Source organism: Scylla paramamosain, unplaced genomic scaffold, assembly GCF_035594125.1.
Source record: "Scylla paramamosain isolate STU-SP2022 unplaced genomic scaffold, ASM3559412v1 Contig69, whole genome shotgun sequence".
NCBI classification, from domain to species: domain Eukaryota; kingdom Metazoa; phylum Arthropoda; class Malacostraca; order Decapoda; family Portunidae; genus Scylla; species Scylla paramamosain.
This window is the reverse complement of record NW_026973734.1, coordinates 203,053-220,000: the sequence shown is the minus strand read 5'-3', so window position 1 is coordinate 220,000 and position 16,948 is coordinate 203,053. Positions and strand designations below refer to the sequence as shown.

The following is a 16,948-nucleotide window of genomic DNA, read 5'->3' as shown; positions in this document are numbered from 1 at the left end:
TTCTGCTTTTATTTCTTTTTCATTCTTGTTTTTGGTCGCTGATGACTTTTTTTGTTCATTTTCTGCTTTTATTTCTTTTTCATTCTTGTTTTTGGTCGCTGATGACTTTTTTTGTTCATTTTCTGCTTTTATTTCTTTTTCATTCTTGTTTTTGGTCGCTGATGACTTTTTTTGTTCATTTTCTGCTTTTATTTCTTCTTAATTCTTGATTTTGGTCGCTGATGACTTTTTTTGTTCATTTTCTGCTTTTATTTCTTCTTCAATTTCTTCTTTCTTGATTTTGGTCGCTGATGACTTTTTTTGTTCATTTTCTGATTTTATTTCTTCTTCGACTTCTTCACTCTTCATTTTGGTCGCTGATGACTTTTTTTGTTCATTTTCTGATTTTATTTCTTCTTCAATTTCTTCTTTCTTGATTTTGGTCGCTGATGACTTTTTTTGTTCATTTTCTGATTTTATTTCTTCAGTTACTTCATTCTTATTTTTGGTCGCTGATGACTTTTTTTGTTCGTTTTCTTTTATTTTCTCTTCCACACACACACACACACACACACACACACACTTTCTCCTTTCGTCCATGTTAGAATCCACATATGCACCCGCGCACGTACTCACGCACACACAAACGCACGTAAGCAAATTAATCATGACTTTGAATATTATATAAGTTATGCCAATACATACACGCATTCATACATATGACTTCTACATGGCTATACATATATTATATACATATATTATACTCGTATACATATATTATATACATATTCACACATATTTCATCATAACTTGGAACATTGTCAATATTATGATGGCCTTCTACATGGGAAAACATATAGGTACATATTCACACACATTTTATCATGACTTGGAATATTGTCATGGGTACATATTCATGCATATGTCATCATAACTTGGAATATTGTCAATGTTATGATGCCCTTCTATATGGCTATACATGTACACATTCATCAGGACACACACACACACACACACACACACATAAATACATATTAATAGACACAGAATAATAGATCATTTAATTTATTAAATGGCGCCTCACTGATGGGCGAGATTGTGGGCGTGGCGGCGGGCGTGGTGGGCGTGACGGTGGCCAGCGTGAGCGGCGTGGGCGGTGCGGCCAGCGGCCTCCAGACAGCCCCTGACAAATGCCTCCGCCCCGGCCACCTGGGTGCGCGGGCCGCGCAGCAGCACGGTGCGAGACACCTTGTCTGTTGCTGGCGGCACTCTCACCTGCACGTCAGGGAACTCCTGCAGTAGTCTCCTGACAGTCGCGCCGGCGGGACCCACCACGTGGCACCGCTGGCGTGGCGTCACCGCCACTTGCGCCTCGATCACCTCGGCCTGCCGGAGCAAGGCCTCGAGGCGCGCCAGGGCGGCGGGAACCTTCCGGGCAGGTCCGCACAACCTGATGGTGGCGGTGCGGGTGTCTGAGGGAGGCGGCACACACACTCGCACGCCAGCGAACTCTTGGCACACTTCCCGCAGTGTGGCGCCGCGTGGGCCAACGATGTAGCGCCGCATGTGGGGCGCTACGGCGAGTGTGGCCTCCTTCTCTTCCTCCTGCCAAGAGCGGCGCACGCTGTCCAGCGCACGCTGCTGCTTGGCTCTCTCAGCCCGCTGCTTTCCTTTCTTCGCCTCGAGCTGCTGGCGTCGAGGAGACTCGATGGCGGCCTTCACCTCAGGCAGGCTAGGTGCCTTCACCTTCTTGGGCCTGTTCTTGCCGCGGCCCACCACCTCCTTGCCCTCTGAGTCCCTCTTAGGGGGGTCTGGGTCCTCAGGGGTCTCCGCCACAGTCTCCTTAGGCAGGCTAGGCTGTACCCTCACCTTCCTGGGCCTTTTCTTTTTGCAGGCAACCACCGTCCAGCCCTCCGAGTCGCCTTCTGTGGCTTCAGGAGTCTCGGGGGCCTCAGAGGCCTTAGGGGCCTCTGAGGCCTCGCCGGACACCTGCTTCACGCCCATCGCCAGGTCCTCATCTGCCTTAACCGGAGGCGCCTTCTCCACCTTCACTTTTCGCTTCTTTCTCTTACGCTTCTTCTTACTAGTGTGGGTGGGTTTTTCTTTCCCATCGTCGCTTTCGTTATTTTCTGCTTTGTTTTCCGCTTCTACTAATGCTTCATCTTCGCAGGTTTTCATTTCTTGATCTGCTACAAAGTCTTTTTCTTCGTCATTTCCGTTATCTCCGTCATCTTCCATCGTTTCCTCTGCGTGTACGATGGCGCGCGTTACTGTCTCTTCTTCAATAGTTTCTTCTTCTGTGTCTTCGATGACTTTTTCCTTAACGTTGTCGGTCTTGGCTGCTTTCCGCACTGCTGCTTTCTTCTTCCTGCGGAAGAGTCGCCGCAGCAGGTACAGGAAGCCACAGCATTTGACGGCGCGTTCTTCTTTCATGTCTTCCTCGGCGGCGCGTTCCATGTCGTCGTCCGCTGGTGCGGGCAAAATTTCTTCTGCGCTCCAGGTTTCCATTTTCATCCCTTCCTTACTACCCTCTCAAACCTCGCCCCTACCCCCTCAAATTTTGCTAATTTCTTTTATTGCAAAATAAAATTTAAGGTGTCCTCTGATTGGTGGACTGGTGCGTGATCAACTCCAAGCTCACAGCCAGGAGAGAGTCAAGGCTCACCGCTCTGAGTTATGTTCACTACATGTAATGGCATCAACTGTACATAAGAAGTGGCTGCACTAAAGCTGTTATCTACACTATACATAAGTATTTAGCAGCTTATCCTAATACAGTGACAAACGACGCGAGAGAGAGAGAGAGAGAGAGAGAGAGAGAGAGAGAGAGAGAGAGAGGGTGTGAATGACAGAAAACAGACACAATATGATAGTCTATACACCTCGTTGGAGATTCATGATTCTATTAATATGAACCAATGAATCTTTGTTTTTTTTTCAGAATATGAATAGCAGTTTCGAGAATATTGATATCAATATTGATATCAATATTGATATCAGAGGCTCCTGAGAAAGGTTAGGGCACGTGGGATAGATGGGTGTTAGGCTGGATAAAGTCATAGCTAAGCGACAGACGACAGAGAGTAGTAATAAACGGCTCCAAATCTGGGAGTGGGGTAATGTAATTAGTGGGGTGCCACAGGGATTAGTATTTGGGCCATTGTTGTTTTTAATATATATATCAATGACTTGGATAATGGAATTAGTAGTGATGTTAGTAAATTTGTGGATGACACGAAGATAGGTAGATTAGTTAGGTCAGAATCAGATGCCATCACTTTGCAGGCAGATTTAGATAGGATGAACGAATGGACAGACAGATGGCAAATGCAATTTAACATAAAAAAATGCAATGTACTTAGCGTAGGTAGAGGAAACCTACACAGTAGTTACACAATAAACAACTCAGCTCTAGTAGGTTAAAAGTACGAAAAAGATTTAGGAGTTATAGTTAGCTCTGAACTCTGTCTAAGAAAGCAATGCATAGAGGCCAGAAACAGGGCAAATAGGGTATTAGGATTCATTTTTAGGAGTGTTAAAAGTAGAAGACCTGAAGTAATATTAAAGTTATAATTGACGCTGGTCAGACCTCATCTAGACTATGTTGTGCAGTTTTGGTCCCCATATTACAAGAAGGTTATAGATCTATTAGAATCAGTACAAAGGACATTGACTAAAAGGATACAGGGTATGAGGAGTATTCCTTACGAGGCGAGATTGAGGCTGTTAAATTTACATTCTTTAGATAGATGTAGGTTAAGAGGGGACCTGACAGAAGTCTTTAAGTGGTATAAAGGTTATAACATGGGGGACGTAAGCAAAATTCTTAGGATCAGCAACCAGGATAGAACAAGAAATAACGGGCTCAAGCTTGAAAAATTTAGGTTTAAAAAAGAGATAGGAAGAAATTGGTTCTCAAATAGAGTGGTAGATGAATGGAACGGACTCAGTAATCAAGTTGTTAGTGATAAGACATTAGGGAGCTATAAGAGAATATTAGGCGGATTTATGGATGGGGATGATAGGTGGAAATAGGTAGGTATATTTCATACAGGGACTGCCACGTGTAGGTCTGATGGCTTCTTGCAGCTTCCTTTATTTCTTATGTTCCTATGTTCTTATATATATATATATATATATATAGAGAGAGAGAGAGAGAGAGAGAGAGAGAGAGAGAGAGAGAGAGAGAGAGAGAGAGAGAATTATAGTATTATAAATGAGATAAATTACCGCTCGCAGGCCTGCGCCGTATATGAACAACGTGTGTTTTTAAGCATCCAGAGCAAAGTGGTTAAAGATAAGAGATGGTTGTACAGTAAAGATGCTTCAGAATGACTGGATTATAGTCTGTTCACTTAAGTTAGATTCCTGGAGCCTCGGTGGGTTTATAAGCTCGCAGCTGATTGGCTGATGTTGCATTTCTTGCTGTCTTCTACCACTATTTTCATGTTAACTGCTCTCCTGATCTTGCTAACTGCATGCCTCTCCTCCTCCAACGGCCTCACTGCACAACACTTTCTTCTTTCTCTCACCCCTATTCTGTCCACCTCTCTAATGCAAGAGTTAACTAGTATTCCCAATTATTCATCTCTTTCTCTGGTAAACTCTGGAACTCCCTGCCTGCTTCTGTATTTCCATCTTCCTATGACTTGAATTCCTTCAAGAGGGATGTTTCAAAACACTTATCCTGTAATTTTTGTCTTCTGCTTTCAGCTCTGGGGACGTCACTTCAGTGGCGTGGCCTTTTCTTTTTTTCAATTATTATATTTGTGTTGCTCTTTACCGGTGCCCCTCCTACATGAAAAAAAGAAAACACTTCACACCTTTTCTTTCACTCTACATTATTTTTTTATTTCTTATTTAAACTGATTTACATATGAATATGAAGAATAAAAATAAATAAATAAATAAAAACAATAAATCCCCCCCCAAAAAAAGTGGACCGGGTAAAAAAAAAAATCCAGGCCTTGTCCTGAGCTGCTGCGACGGTGTGCGGGAACGGATTAATCCATTTTTACTTTGATTCCTGTGGGGAAAATAGTTTTGATTTCTGAACATTTCCGAGTTAGAACAGCTTTCATAGACGAATTAAGTTAAAAAACCAAGGTTCCACTGTACATGTGTTTCGAAGCTTTAGGTAATGGAAAATAACAATTACATGTGTTTTGTTGAGGTAAGTAATAGAAAAGTAACAATTACATGTTTTGAAGCTTTAGGTAATGGAAAATAACAATTACATGTGTTTTGTTGAGGTAAATCATAGAAAAATAACAATTACATGTTTTGAAGCTTTAGGTAATGGAAAATAACAATTACATGTGTTTTGCTAGTGTAGGTAATAGAAAAATAAAAAGTGAATGCATTCTAAGTGTTTCAGCGAATTCTCCTCGCCCCAAACCAATCTGGTATAATCTGGAATATAACAATCAATAACAACTACAAGTGTTTTAGTGCATTTCAAACCCACCACACACTCCCTTGAGCTGACACGACCTGTGACCTCAGCTGACCTACCTTGCCTGCGAGGGTGGTCAGCAGGGGTGTAGCGCGGGTTGAGTACTGTGGGCAAAACAAAGCTGATGATGCCGTCTGTCTCAACCCTCAACTCCATCACCAGACGAAGGGTGACCTTGGCCCTCGTTCCTGCAGCAGAAGCGGGCGGGGTGAGAGAGGGTGAGGTATGGGTGGGTCAGGGCGAGGCAGCATAAGGTAGGGTGAGGAAGCTAAGGTATGGGTGGAGCAAGGTGAGGAAGGCTGAGGTAGGTTGGCAGCAACCTTTATAATGCTATTTTCCTCATACCTACAATGTTTTTAGATATTTCTGTAGACAGGGTGAGGTAAGGGTGAGGCAAGGAGAGGTACGGGTGACAGTAACCTCTCTCTTTCTCTCTCTCAAACACACACACACACACACACACACACACACACACACCACCACCACCACCACCACCACAACCACAACCACCACCACAACCACGAACCCGCAGGAAAGTTGCCGAGGTTAAGCGTGAGAATGTCGCTTGAGTCAGGGTCTTCTCGTGTCATGAGGGCAGTCTTCCCCTCTTTCAAAGCCTCCTTGTACACTTTCTCTGCCTGTGTGAGGAAAGGGAACCAGTGTGTAGGGCTTACAGCAGGAAAATGAGTTAGTGGTGGAAGCTGTCAGGCCTACACGTGGCAGTCTCTCCCTGTGGGCAATGTCAAGTACCTACCCAGTTTATAATTATTTTCTTGTGAGTCTACTCATATATACGCTAATGGTAAACACTTTGCCTTCGTTAGATATAAAAAAAAAAAAGTCTCAATGTTAAAAAAAAATAGGAGGAAATAAGGCACACACACATTTAGCACAGGCGCCGCTGCAAAACGTTCAAAGCAGCAAAAATGGCAGGTTGATATATTGATATAAAAAAAAAATGATAGCATGTTAAATATTATTAAAAAACACTAAAAATAGCATAGGGGATAAGCCTAATACCTTGTTCTTCTCCAAGCAGTGAGTCACAATGGTTCTGCCGTCCAGCTGCGCCTCACAGTGGTACACAGCTGCGCCCTCCTCCACAGGCAGCACCGCCCGCACCTATAAGAGAGAGAGAGAGGCGCCAGGCAGGGGAGGAAAGAATGAAGTAAAGAAAGAAAGGACAAAACACACGCCTCTTTTTTCTTTTTTTTTCATGTTTAACTCCTTCTCCTCCTTTTCCTTCTGCGTTAGCAAAGGAAATTATCAAATAAGGAAAGGAGGAATGAAATGTGAAGAAAGAGGGGAGGAAGCAGACTCTCCTTATTACCGAACGCCATTATTCTTCCTACTTTCATGTTTATCTGCTCCTTCTCCTTATTAGTGAAAAGAATGATTAAATAAGAAAAGAGAGGAGGAAGGAAAGTTAAGGTTCTAGCTATGAAATGCATATGATTGTTCCCCCTCCTCCTCCTCTTCATTAATGTTGTACTAGTGAAATTAATGCATATATAAGGACTGCGCCAGATAAGAAAATTACGAAGTAAAGAAATTCAAATTAAAGAAGGAAAGATGCTGGCCTTGTTTTCCTTTTTGGTTTATTGCTTCTTTGTGTTTATTTTCTTTTCTTTTTTCCTCCTCCTCGTGCGATAATCTAATACCACTTTTTTTTTTTCCGAGAGAGAGAGAGAGAGAGAGAGAGAGAGAGAGAGAGAGAGAGAGAGAGAGAGAGAGAGAGATGGGGGAGAGGTGCGGAGTACTGTGAAACACTCCTGCTTCCCAAAGGCTCCAGAGGTAAAGGTAAAGTATCAAAAATATAAAAATAGATAGTATACACTACAAAAATATAATTAAATAAATAAATACAGATATTGTACACCTTATTGTAAAAATATCCTACAGTCTGGGACCAAACGTAGGATATTCATTGAGTATTTCCCTGAGAGTGGCTGAGTCTATGAAATGGTCAATGAGGCTTTACAAGTCATGTTGACCTCGCAGCCTAAATTTACCAATGAGAGGACATTCCGTGACATAATGACGTAGAGTGTGTCCCCTTGGTGAAGCACACAGCACACAGCACACGCCAGGAGAAGCACTGACTTTCCAAAAGTACTTATAGCCTAATTTGAGCCTCATTGCCACCCTGTCGTGTGATGCAGTGTGTCTCCCATAGGTGTAAGCGCAGCTCTGGGAGACACGTACATAGAGAAGACTACTGCCTATGGAAACAAAGCTCCAACTGATCACTAATGCTACTATGTACAACTGATCACTAATGCTACTATGTACAACTGATCACTAATGCTACTATGTACAACTGATCACTAATGCTACTATGTACAACTGATCACTAATGCTACTATGTACAAAGTCCTTAATGCTACTCTTAATATAGCCCAGAGTGTACTCAGCGCCAGGGTCCACTGTGTCGTCCTGAAAAGCACATTGAGCAAGGCGGTCTGCCTTATCATTAAGCGGGATACCCACATGAGAGGGTATCCAGGTGAAGTGAACCGTGGCACCAGCACCTTCTAGGGTGTGGATGAGATCAAGACATTTATTAACTAGATCACAGTCCATGGGGGGAGGTAGACTGGAGAGCATACAGTGCAGCCTGACTGTCAACAAAGAAGAATATATCCTTACGGAGAGGCGCCACAATATGGAGCGCCTCCAGAACAGCATACAGTTCTGCCCTAGTGGAGGACATGTGTGCAGGGAGCCGCCTGGAAACCTCAGTGTCAGTGTGGTGATTGGCAGAAATGTAGTCGCGGATGAACAGCCCACATCCGGACCTGCTGCCATTGACTGAACCATCACAATAAACATGAATAGCCTGAACGTGGGGGTACTTGGACAATTTAGTCATGAACATGTCTTGCAGCACATGAGGAGGCCAGTCCCTCTTGGGCTGATGCAGTGAGTGAATATCAACACTGACACGGTGAGGGTTGGAGCGGTGACACAACAACGTTAATACAGGCCTCGGCTATACCTACACTTGTAAGAACTCCCAAGATCTTCCTGAGGTATGGAGTTGTAGGAGTCCGAGGATCACGATACAGGGGGCTCAGTGATCCCTTCAGAGAGTCGGAGCCCGTGCATAGCATCCGACCAACATTACGACAAGTAATTTCCTATATCCTACACATAATACTCGGCAGGTGCAGTTCAGCTCTGAGGACCTCAGTCCTTGCAGTCCTGGGGCATCCCAAAATTATTCTCATGGCTTCATTCTGAACAAGCTCCAGGGGGACAGAGCTGGGTGGCACTAAACTGTATTAAAATAGGAGCTGCGTAGTCAATGATGGACCGTACGACAGATATATAGAACATCCTTAGAACTGGAATGCCAGTCCCCAGGCCCCTGTTTGCTAACAGCCGAAGTGGCACTAGCCGTGGCAGACAGAGGTCTCGAACATAGTGTACAGCGTGGAGTGACTTCCTGAAACTCAGCTGTACACCCAGGTACTTGTGTGTATGAACTCTAGGGATGGGAACATTATTTACAGTGGGCGGTCGAGAGACCTTCCCTTTGGCTTGAAATTTGGTTTTACATTCATTAATTACAAGTCCCATTTGAACACACAATGCTGCTAGTTGTGACAGAGCTGACTGGAGAGTCCTGGATGTGGGGCATTGGAGGAGCATGTCGTCAGCATAGATGAGGACCTGGGTGCCCTGTGGGAAGGAACAACGCGCAATTTTGTCCATTAAAGCATTGAAAAGCATTGGACTAAGGACTCCACCCTGTGGTGTTCCAAGCTCAAAGACTTCCTCAGAGGAGACTGCACCTTGAAATCAAACCTGTGCTGTTCTGTTGTACAAATAGTCCCTGATCCATCCTAAATATCTACCTTTGACACCTTTGAAAATGAATTCATAATAATGTTACACCAGGGGTATTGGTGCGGGTGGCAGCACTGTGGGAGGTGGTAGCACTGGGAGAGGCGGGAACAGAGAGAGAGCGTAGACGCGTGGCCGGAGAGGAAGCCAGCGTGTGCCTGCCTGTTGAGTGCCTGACGTGCCCTGGGAGACTTGTGGTGCCCCTGTGAACTTGTAAAGCAGTGTACTTACGGAGGATTTGTCAATAAACTTAGGAAATAGTGCCCGTGTTTTTCCCTTGTGGCCTGGCCTCGTGTGTGTGTGTGTGTGTGCACGCGCGCCTTGTCCCGGCGTTCAGAGTGTGACTCCGCTGCTCTACCTATACCCGTGTGGATAACACGCCCGCCCGGAGTGAGGGATGGGCGCAACAATAACATCTTTGTTGGCCCTGTCGAAGGCACCCTTAAGATCAACGAAAGCTCTGCAGGTAGCATCCTTATTTATAAATCACCCAACAAAACAATGACTTGTGGAATGACTTTTTAGGAAGCCATGTACATTGCCAGAGAGTATATGGCCCACCTTATTATATAAGCCTGTTCAATATTACCCGTTCCATCATCTTACACAGCTCTGTTATTAATATATAGTCCGAGTTGGCCACCCTCTTTCCGCTGCTGTAAAAAATATCTATGCCTAGTAAATGGAGTCATTACTAAAAGGACTGGAATTTTGTATCACTTAGATGAATATGTAAGAGAAAGAGATGATTTAGGCTCAAAGCAAAGTCATGAAATAGCTATAAACCTAATATTTCTTTACTTATTAATAGCATTCATAATTTTTAATGGCTAAAAAAGAAAATTTCTGAGTTTAAAAGGGAGATTTAATATATAGACGAAAACAGTACCCTTTGCAGGACGGTTATATGAACTGGCAGCCATTGTTGATGTTTGCATTGCTTGCTGGGGCCGGGAGAATTCCACGATTACAGCTCAAATAGAAGGTAATTACTGTCCCTGAGTATGTGTGAAGTGAGAGATGAATTATACCTTATAGGCTAGTGGAGAATTATATAAGAAACATGCCTTGGATATGAGAAAAGTCCAATTATAGAGGTTCCTTCAGTACCTTCGTCAGTTCCGGAATGTTTAATTGTATTTTATTTATTGTATTGTTGGAGGTGACTTGAAGGGCGCGGCGTAGTAGTGGAGTGACAGGCAAGGGCATTTCAAGAACTATTGTACAGCACAGACGTATATTTCACCATCAGAGGACAGGACACAGTTACCTTAAGTCTCGGAAGTCCCCACAGAACACCCTAAGCTTGATATAGCTGTCACAACGAAAAGGAAAGAAACATAAGTGTGAATAAGAATACATAACACCATTCAGCAAGGACTCCCAGCACCACCCCACAACGCTCAGACCAACACCACCCACACGCCACCACACCCACACGCCACCACACCCACCTCCCTGCTGCCGTGACGCATTATTTAGCGCCTTGCTAACAGTCATCTTCCCCAAGTGGTTTAGTAATTCTAGATGCAAGGAAAGAAAAGGCAGGAAGATGATTATTGTTATTTTTTATCTTTATTTTCTTTGCAGGAGTGAGTGAGGCAGGATGAGTCTGATGGGTGCTTAGGCTGAGAGTCACGCCGCAGGGTCAGTGAGGGGTACGGCCAGCAGTATGGTGACTCCTACGGCGGCGGTAGGTACAGCTAAGGTGGTCATGTAAAAAAATCAAATAACCAGCAAAGGAAAGTAGAATAATTGCTTAAAAACTCAATAAATATGGTGAAAAGTAATGAGAGTTTTGGGAATAAGGTGGTAATCCTTGCCTAGTAATTTCCAGACACTGACTGCTTGTTTCTGGGCAGAGTGTGATGCCTTATCAAGTTGTTACCTACAGAATGAAGGGACCGCCACTGAGACTAATGAACAGAATTAATCTTAACCTAACGCAAACATCAAAAACACTAGTGCTGTTTCATCATTATCCAAAAAATAATCAAATAACCAGCAAGAAAAAAAAAAGGCTTAAAATCAACAAAATAAGACAAAAAAGTAAAGAAAATTCATAAAAGAACAGGAGACAATTTCTTTATGTTCAATGATTCAAAACTTCCCAAACCTTTTATTTATTATTATTATTATTATTATTATTATTATTGTTATTATTATTATTATTATTATTAAGTCATTAAATACCTCCTCCTTTTCAGGTCATCACAGGAGTACTCATGTGACAGGAGCAGCAGTTGGGGGGCGGTCACAGGGGAGGGGGCTGATGGCGAAACCATGGGAGGGGGAGATGGTGCCGGGGAGTGGCAGGGTGGCCGGCCTTATGCTGCAGGGGACGGCCACTGCTCCGGACATCATGGCGTATGGATAACCTGGAGTCCGAAGTGGCACTTAATATTCTCAATGCTGTGGTGACTAATGTAAGTCTGGAGGAGGAGTGGGGGGTGGCCTAGAGTGTGTTATGTAAGTGTGTGTGTGTGGGGAGCAGTCAGTGTTAGGGTGTTGACCAGTGTGGGTGTGGAGGTGGTGGTGTGTTGGGTGTTGGTGCCTTGGAGTGTGTTGCATAAAGGTTGGGGGTTAAGCTTGGTCTTTGTAGGTGATGTTATGGTAATTGTGGGTCTGTTTGATGATCTTATTTAAGTATTCATTGATATTCTGTCTATTTCTTTATTTTTTTATTTAGTTTTATTTATTTATTTATTTATTCTTTTTTTCATTTTCACAACTTTAAGGAAGAATTGAATGTTTTCTTGGTTTTTCTCAACAAACAACGAGTCAGAATGAAAATGGCATTGCATCACGATATATCCTGTTCATTATTACTTTTCAAACCATATCTTTGCATCAGCCTAAATGTTTCTGGTTTTCTTTCCTCTTGTGCATCTGTTTCCTTCTTTCCCTCTTCTCTCAGCTAACAGAGGTCGTCTTGCATAGGCTGGGTCAGGTTCCTTGGGTGTGTGGGTTGTAACTCTGTCTCCTCACAGAAAGAAGAGGCACAGTGGTCAAGACAGGGACTGGGAAGGCAGACAGAAGAGGAGGATGGACTGGATGAGTAACAGCAGTACTAGTAGAAGTAGTAGTAGTGATAGTTTGATCATAGTAGAGATAGCAGTAAAATATCTAGTTGTATTATTAGAAGTAGTAGCAATAGTAGAAGTAATACCAGTAGTAGAAGTAGCTTGATCAAAGTAGTAATGGTAATAGTAGTGATAGCAGGATGTTATTTAACTGTATAAAAGAAAGATTAAATCCATATATAAAACTTATTGGCAGGACCAGTAGCAGCAGCAGTAGTAGTATTAGGAACACCGTGGTCATAATAACAGAAGTAGAACCATAACAATTCACTATATAAAACAAAAAGCACCAAACTAATATAGCATCAACAACAACAGCAACAGTAGCAGTAGTAGTAGTAGTAATAGTAGCAGCAGTAGTAGTAGTAGTAACAACACTAACTCCAACACTTTACCAACAGGACGACCAGTACTATGGGTCTGGCTGCGGCATCCTACCCACCCCCCGGATGCCCCCATGCTAACTGCCCTGGCGCGACCCTAACATTGGCCCTGCACACTCCTGGGGTGTGGTGGGGGGCTTTGTACCAGGGCGGCCGGGGCGGGGGCGGGGTAGAGCAACAGGACTGAGGTACAAGATGAAGAAAACGTTGCCGGCTAAGAAGAAAATAGGAGCTAAGGAGGTTAAGACAAGTGGTGGTGGTGGTGGTGGTGCTGGTGGTGTGAAACCGAGGATAAGACTGTATCATCAGTCTGATGATATTTTGAATATCAATTATTTAACTTCTGCAACACCTGAGGACAAGACAGGAGCCAGGTAGGATGGTCATAGGATGCCAGATAGATGTGGTGAAGGATGTTTTGTCTGGGAAGGATAATGAGGAAATGAAATTGAGGACAAGACAGGAGCCAGGCAGGAGGGTCATAGGATGCCAGTTGGATGTGGTGAAGGATGTTTTGTCTGGGAAGGATAATGAGGAAGTGAAATTGAGTTGCTAATCTGTAGATAAAATGATAAAAGATGAATAAGTGAAATGGAAAAAAAAAAAAGAAATGTGGTGTTTTGGAATATATAGAGCAGTGGGGTTAGTGTGTGTGTGTGTGTGTGCTGGGGGGATGTATCTTTGTTAATTAGAAAGAATATAAGAGATGAATATAATGGTGGGATATACGAGTATAGCAATTTTTTTTAGTTCAGAAGAAATAAGTTTGGTTTGAGTTTATATATGAATGGAAAAAAGGCTAGAAGAGAGAGAGAGAGAGATTTATAATGAACTGGAATGTAAAGCAGTACAAAGCTGTAAAAGAAAGGGATTGTTGTTTAGTTTAGATTAATTTGTGTAAAGTAGAGAAAAAAAATAATGTGTTTTGAGTTGATGTATCAGTGTAACCTAGAAAATGAAGGAGAAATTATTGTTTCTTTAAATTTTATGTCGTAAACTAGAAAATAATTATAAAGTTTTTTTTTTTTTTCATTCTATAGATCATTATAAATGTGAAAAATTATAGTGGTGTTTTTTTTTATATTACATAATTATATATATATATATATATATATATATATATATATATATATATATATATATATATATATATATATATATATATATATATATATATATTTTTTTTATTCCATTGTAAACAAAAAAAAATATAGAAGTAATGTGTTAGATTTTTTGCTTTGGTACATTAATTTCACAGTTAATCAGTTTATACTTCCTGTTGTCATCCTTGTCCTGTTCAGGGTGTGAGTGGGCCAAGACCTGCCACAACTCTTCTGCTTGTATGGCAAAAGAAAATAGCAGTTTTTACTCTTGATTTCCACCCCAAGATATTAGTCACTGTATTTGCTGAGAATATTCACCCCAAAAGTTAAGAATATTAGTCACTGTATTTGTTGAGGTGTGTGTGTGTGTGTGTGTGTGTGTGTGTGTGTGTGTGTGTGTGTGTGTGTGTGCGTGTGCGTGTGCGCGCGCGCACACACACACACACACACACACACACACACACACACACACACACACACACACACACACACCTGTCACTTGTCACCTGTGTGTGTCTAATGCACCTGTGTGTTTTGTTCCAGCTCCTCCCAGAATGAGCCCACACCTGCACCTGAGGACACACCCACACCTGCACCCAAGCCTTCACCCACCCCTAGCACCCACTCCAGCATCCAGCACAGCCCAGGGGAAGGCCCAGGGCAGGCAGCCAAGGGCCGAGGCAGGGGCAGGGGTGTGGCGTGGGGGAGGAGAGTGTGAAGTGTGTGGGTTAGGTTTGTATGTGGTACTTTGTCTGGGCTGCTCCATATGTGGGAGAGCTCGGTTGGTGTAGAGATGGATAGATAGATGTGTGTGTGTGTATGTGTGTGTGTGTGTGTGTGTGTGAGGGATTTGTACTTCATTCAAGCATCTTTTATTTTTACTACTGCTACTATCTTGTTCACTACTGGAAGATTAGTATTAAGATGTGATTCTTGTTATTTTTAAGGGTATTATTCCAATGTTTTTTGTATGATTGCATCTCATTCCTGTTGTACTTGAGAGAGAGAGAGAGAGAGAACAGGCCCCATTGCACAAACTAATGATAAAAAAAACTCACAACCATTCCAAAAAGTATAAATATGTTAGTTTTGTCAGTAGATTTTGCAAGAAAGGAAATTTGAAATACAGGAGTGTGTGGGAGAGGCAAAGGATATGTAGGACGGCAGATTAGTGTGTGAAGGATGTGTAGGAGAGGCTGAGGATATCCTGTACACTGTGTCAGGATGGTTAAGGGTGATTTGGAAGGAAGCTAGTGTGTGAAGGATGCATTAGGTAGGATGTGTAGTAGTGGGTACAATGTGTTAAGAATGATATGTATGTTACAGGAGATAAGGATGTGTATTTTCACCACAAGTATGTGTAGAGATTGGTGTTAACACAGCAGGAAGGTTTGATGAAGCTGGACCATCATTCCTTGTGTTGTCTTAATAAATGTATGCAAACTGACTGTAAACTCTCTCTCCTTCTAGTGTATTTATCAGCTTTTGGGGTCAATATGTCACTTTATTTATTTATTTATTTTTTATTGTTATTTTGTTTGTCTTTTTTTTTTCTTTGTGTTGGACAGTTTACGAGTCAGTTCCAGTTTTTGTGACGGTGGATGTGGTTTCTTTCTGTGATGCTTGTCCTTGCCATGCCTTCCTTCCCAGTGACTACCATGTGTAGGCCTGATGGCTCCTTGCAGCTTCCCTTTTGTACATCCTTATGTTACTCCACACTCAGTTTCTCCATGTGTTGACTGTTTTTCTTTTTTTGTGTCTTCCTCCACTTATAAATAACACTCAAACTCACACACACACACTTCAGGTATTCTCAGATATTCAGATATCTCAGATATCTTGCCTTCCTTCACCTACTCACAGCATCTCCAGGTCTTCACACTCAGCATTCCCCCTCATCTTTCACTCCACACAGTATCCTTTACTCCACACAGCCTGCCCCCTCATCCTTCAGTCAGCCTCTTCCCTCATCTTTCACTCAGCTTCCCTCCTCATCTCTCAGTCCACACAGCCTGCCCCCTCATCCTTCACTCCACACAGCCTGCCTCCTTATCCCTCAGTCAGCCTCTTCCCTCATCTTTCACTCAGCTTCCCTCCTCATCTCTCACTGCACACAGCCTGCCCCCTCATCCTTCACTCCTCCACACAGCATCCCTCATCTCTAACACCATCCAAGCCTTACACATCCACACCTACATCTACATCTCACACCTGCAGCATCCCTGGAATCACATCAGTGCCCCCAGGTGACAGGTGAGCTCTAATTCTATCCTCCATTCTGTTTTTCGTCACCACCACCATCACCACCACCACCAATATTTAGGACCTAAATATGCTAATTATACTGTTTGTCCTGCGTATTTTTAATTGTGGAGTAGGGAAGTGGAAAAATAATTGATTTAATATTAAGAGCTAAAGTAAGAATGTAAGAAAAATAAGGGCTAGTGCAAGAAACTAATAGGCCTATGTGCGGTGGTCCATATTTCAAACATGCCTGCGTATTTCCACCTATCATCCCTGTCCATAAATTCGTATAATCTCTTAAAACTACCTAATGACTCAGCGCTAACAACCTGGTTCGTTTGTCTCCACCGTGTGGATTAATATATTCCTTAACTATCTCGTTGTATTAAACTGCTTGTAATGGTTGACGTATTCTGGTCTGCATCCTTCATTTGTATCTTGTTTGTATTCTTGTATTCTTAAGCACTTCATCTCAAAATAATGGCAAAGATAGTTAGTCTTTGCCATGCGGATAAAATATTTCCTCAAACTACCTCGTTAAATTAATCTGCTTGTAATTGTTGATGTATTCTGGTTTGTGTTCTCCATTTGTATCTTGTTCGTATTGTTAAGCTCTTTGTTCTTTCACCAGGACTGTTAACAAATGCCACAGGTGATTGGTCAGGTTCTCATGGGTGTTCTCATTAATGACGCAGGATCCTCACCAAACCATCACTGAGTCATGATAGTGCCATTATCACTTCGTTGACTTTCACTACAGGCTGTAAAACTATCACCCAAGGAAACACACTTGTAAATCCCTAACAGTTTGTACTATACCCTGCTAAAACATTCGTAAAACCACGATAACTT

General features: G+C 42.6%; 1 protein-coding gene and 1 long non-coding RNA gene across 3 annotated transcripts in view; one reads left to right on the top strand and one right to left on the bottom strand.

Moving 5' to 3' along the window:
* Positions 1-6,061, bottom strand: part of LOC135098594 (von Willebrand factor A domain-containing protein 5A-like) — a 12,834-nt gene extending 6,773 nt beyond the window's left edge. The window contains exons 1-2 of the mRNA XM_064000954.1: positions 5,961-6,061; positions 5,494-5,622 (exon numbers count right to left, since the gene is read on the bottom strand). Coding sequence (XP_063857024.1) covers positions 5,494-5,622; positions 5,961-6,024 — 193 coding nt within the window. The 5' untranslated portion in view covers positions 6,025-6,061. The remainder of the gene's footprint in view (positions 1-5,493; positions 5,623-5,960) is intronic.
* A 3,532-nt stretch (positions 6,062-9,593) lies between these two features.
* LOC135098587 (uncharacterized) lies at positions 9,594-15,299 on the top strand. 2 transcript variants are annotated; one of them, XR_010267139.1, is made up of 6 exons: positions 9,735-9,749; positions 10,182-10,268; positions 10,874-10,976; positions 11,491-11,709; positions 12,274-13,123; positions 14,396-15,299. It is a non-coding gene; the product is annotated as an uncharacterized LOC135098587 (long non-coding RNA). The 2 variants fall into 2 exon arrangements; XR_010267140.1 differs by lacking the exon at positions 10,182-10,268 and having other exon boundaries at positions 9,594-9,749.
* The last annotated feature ends 1,649 nt before the right edge of the window (positions 15,300-16,948 follow it).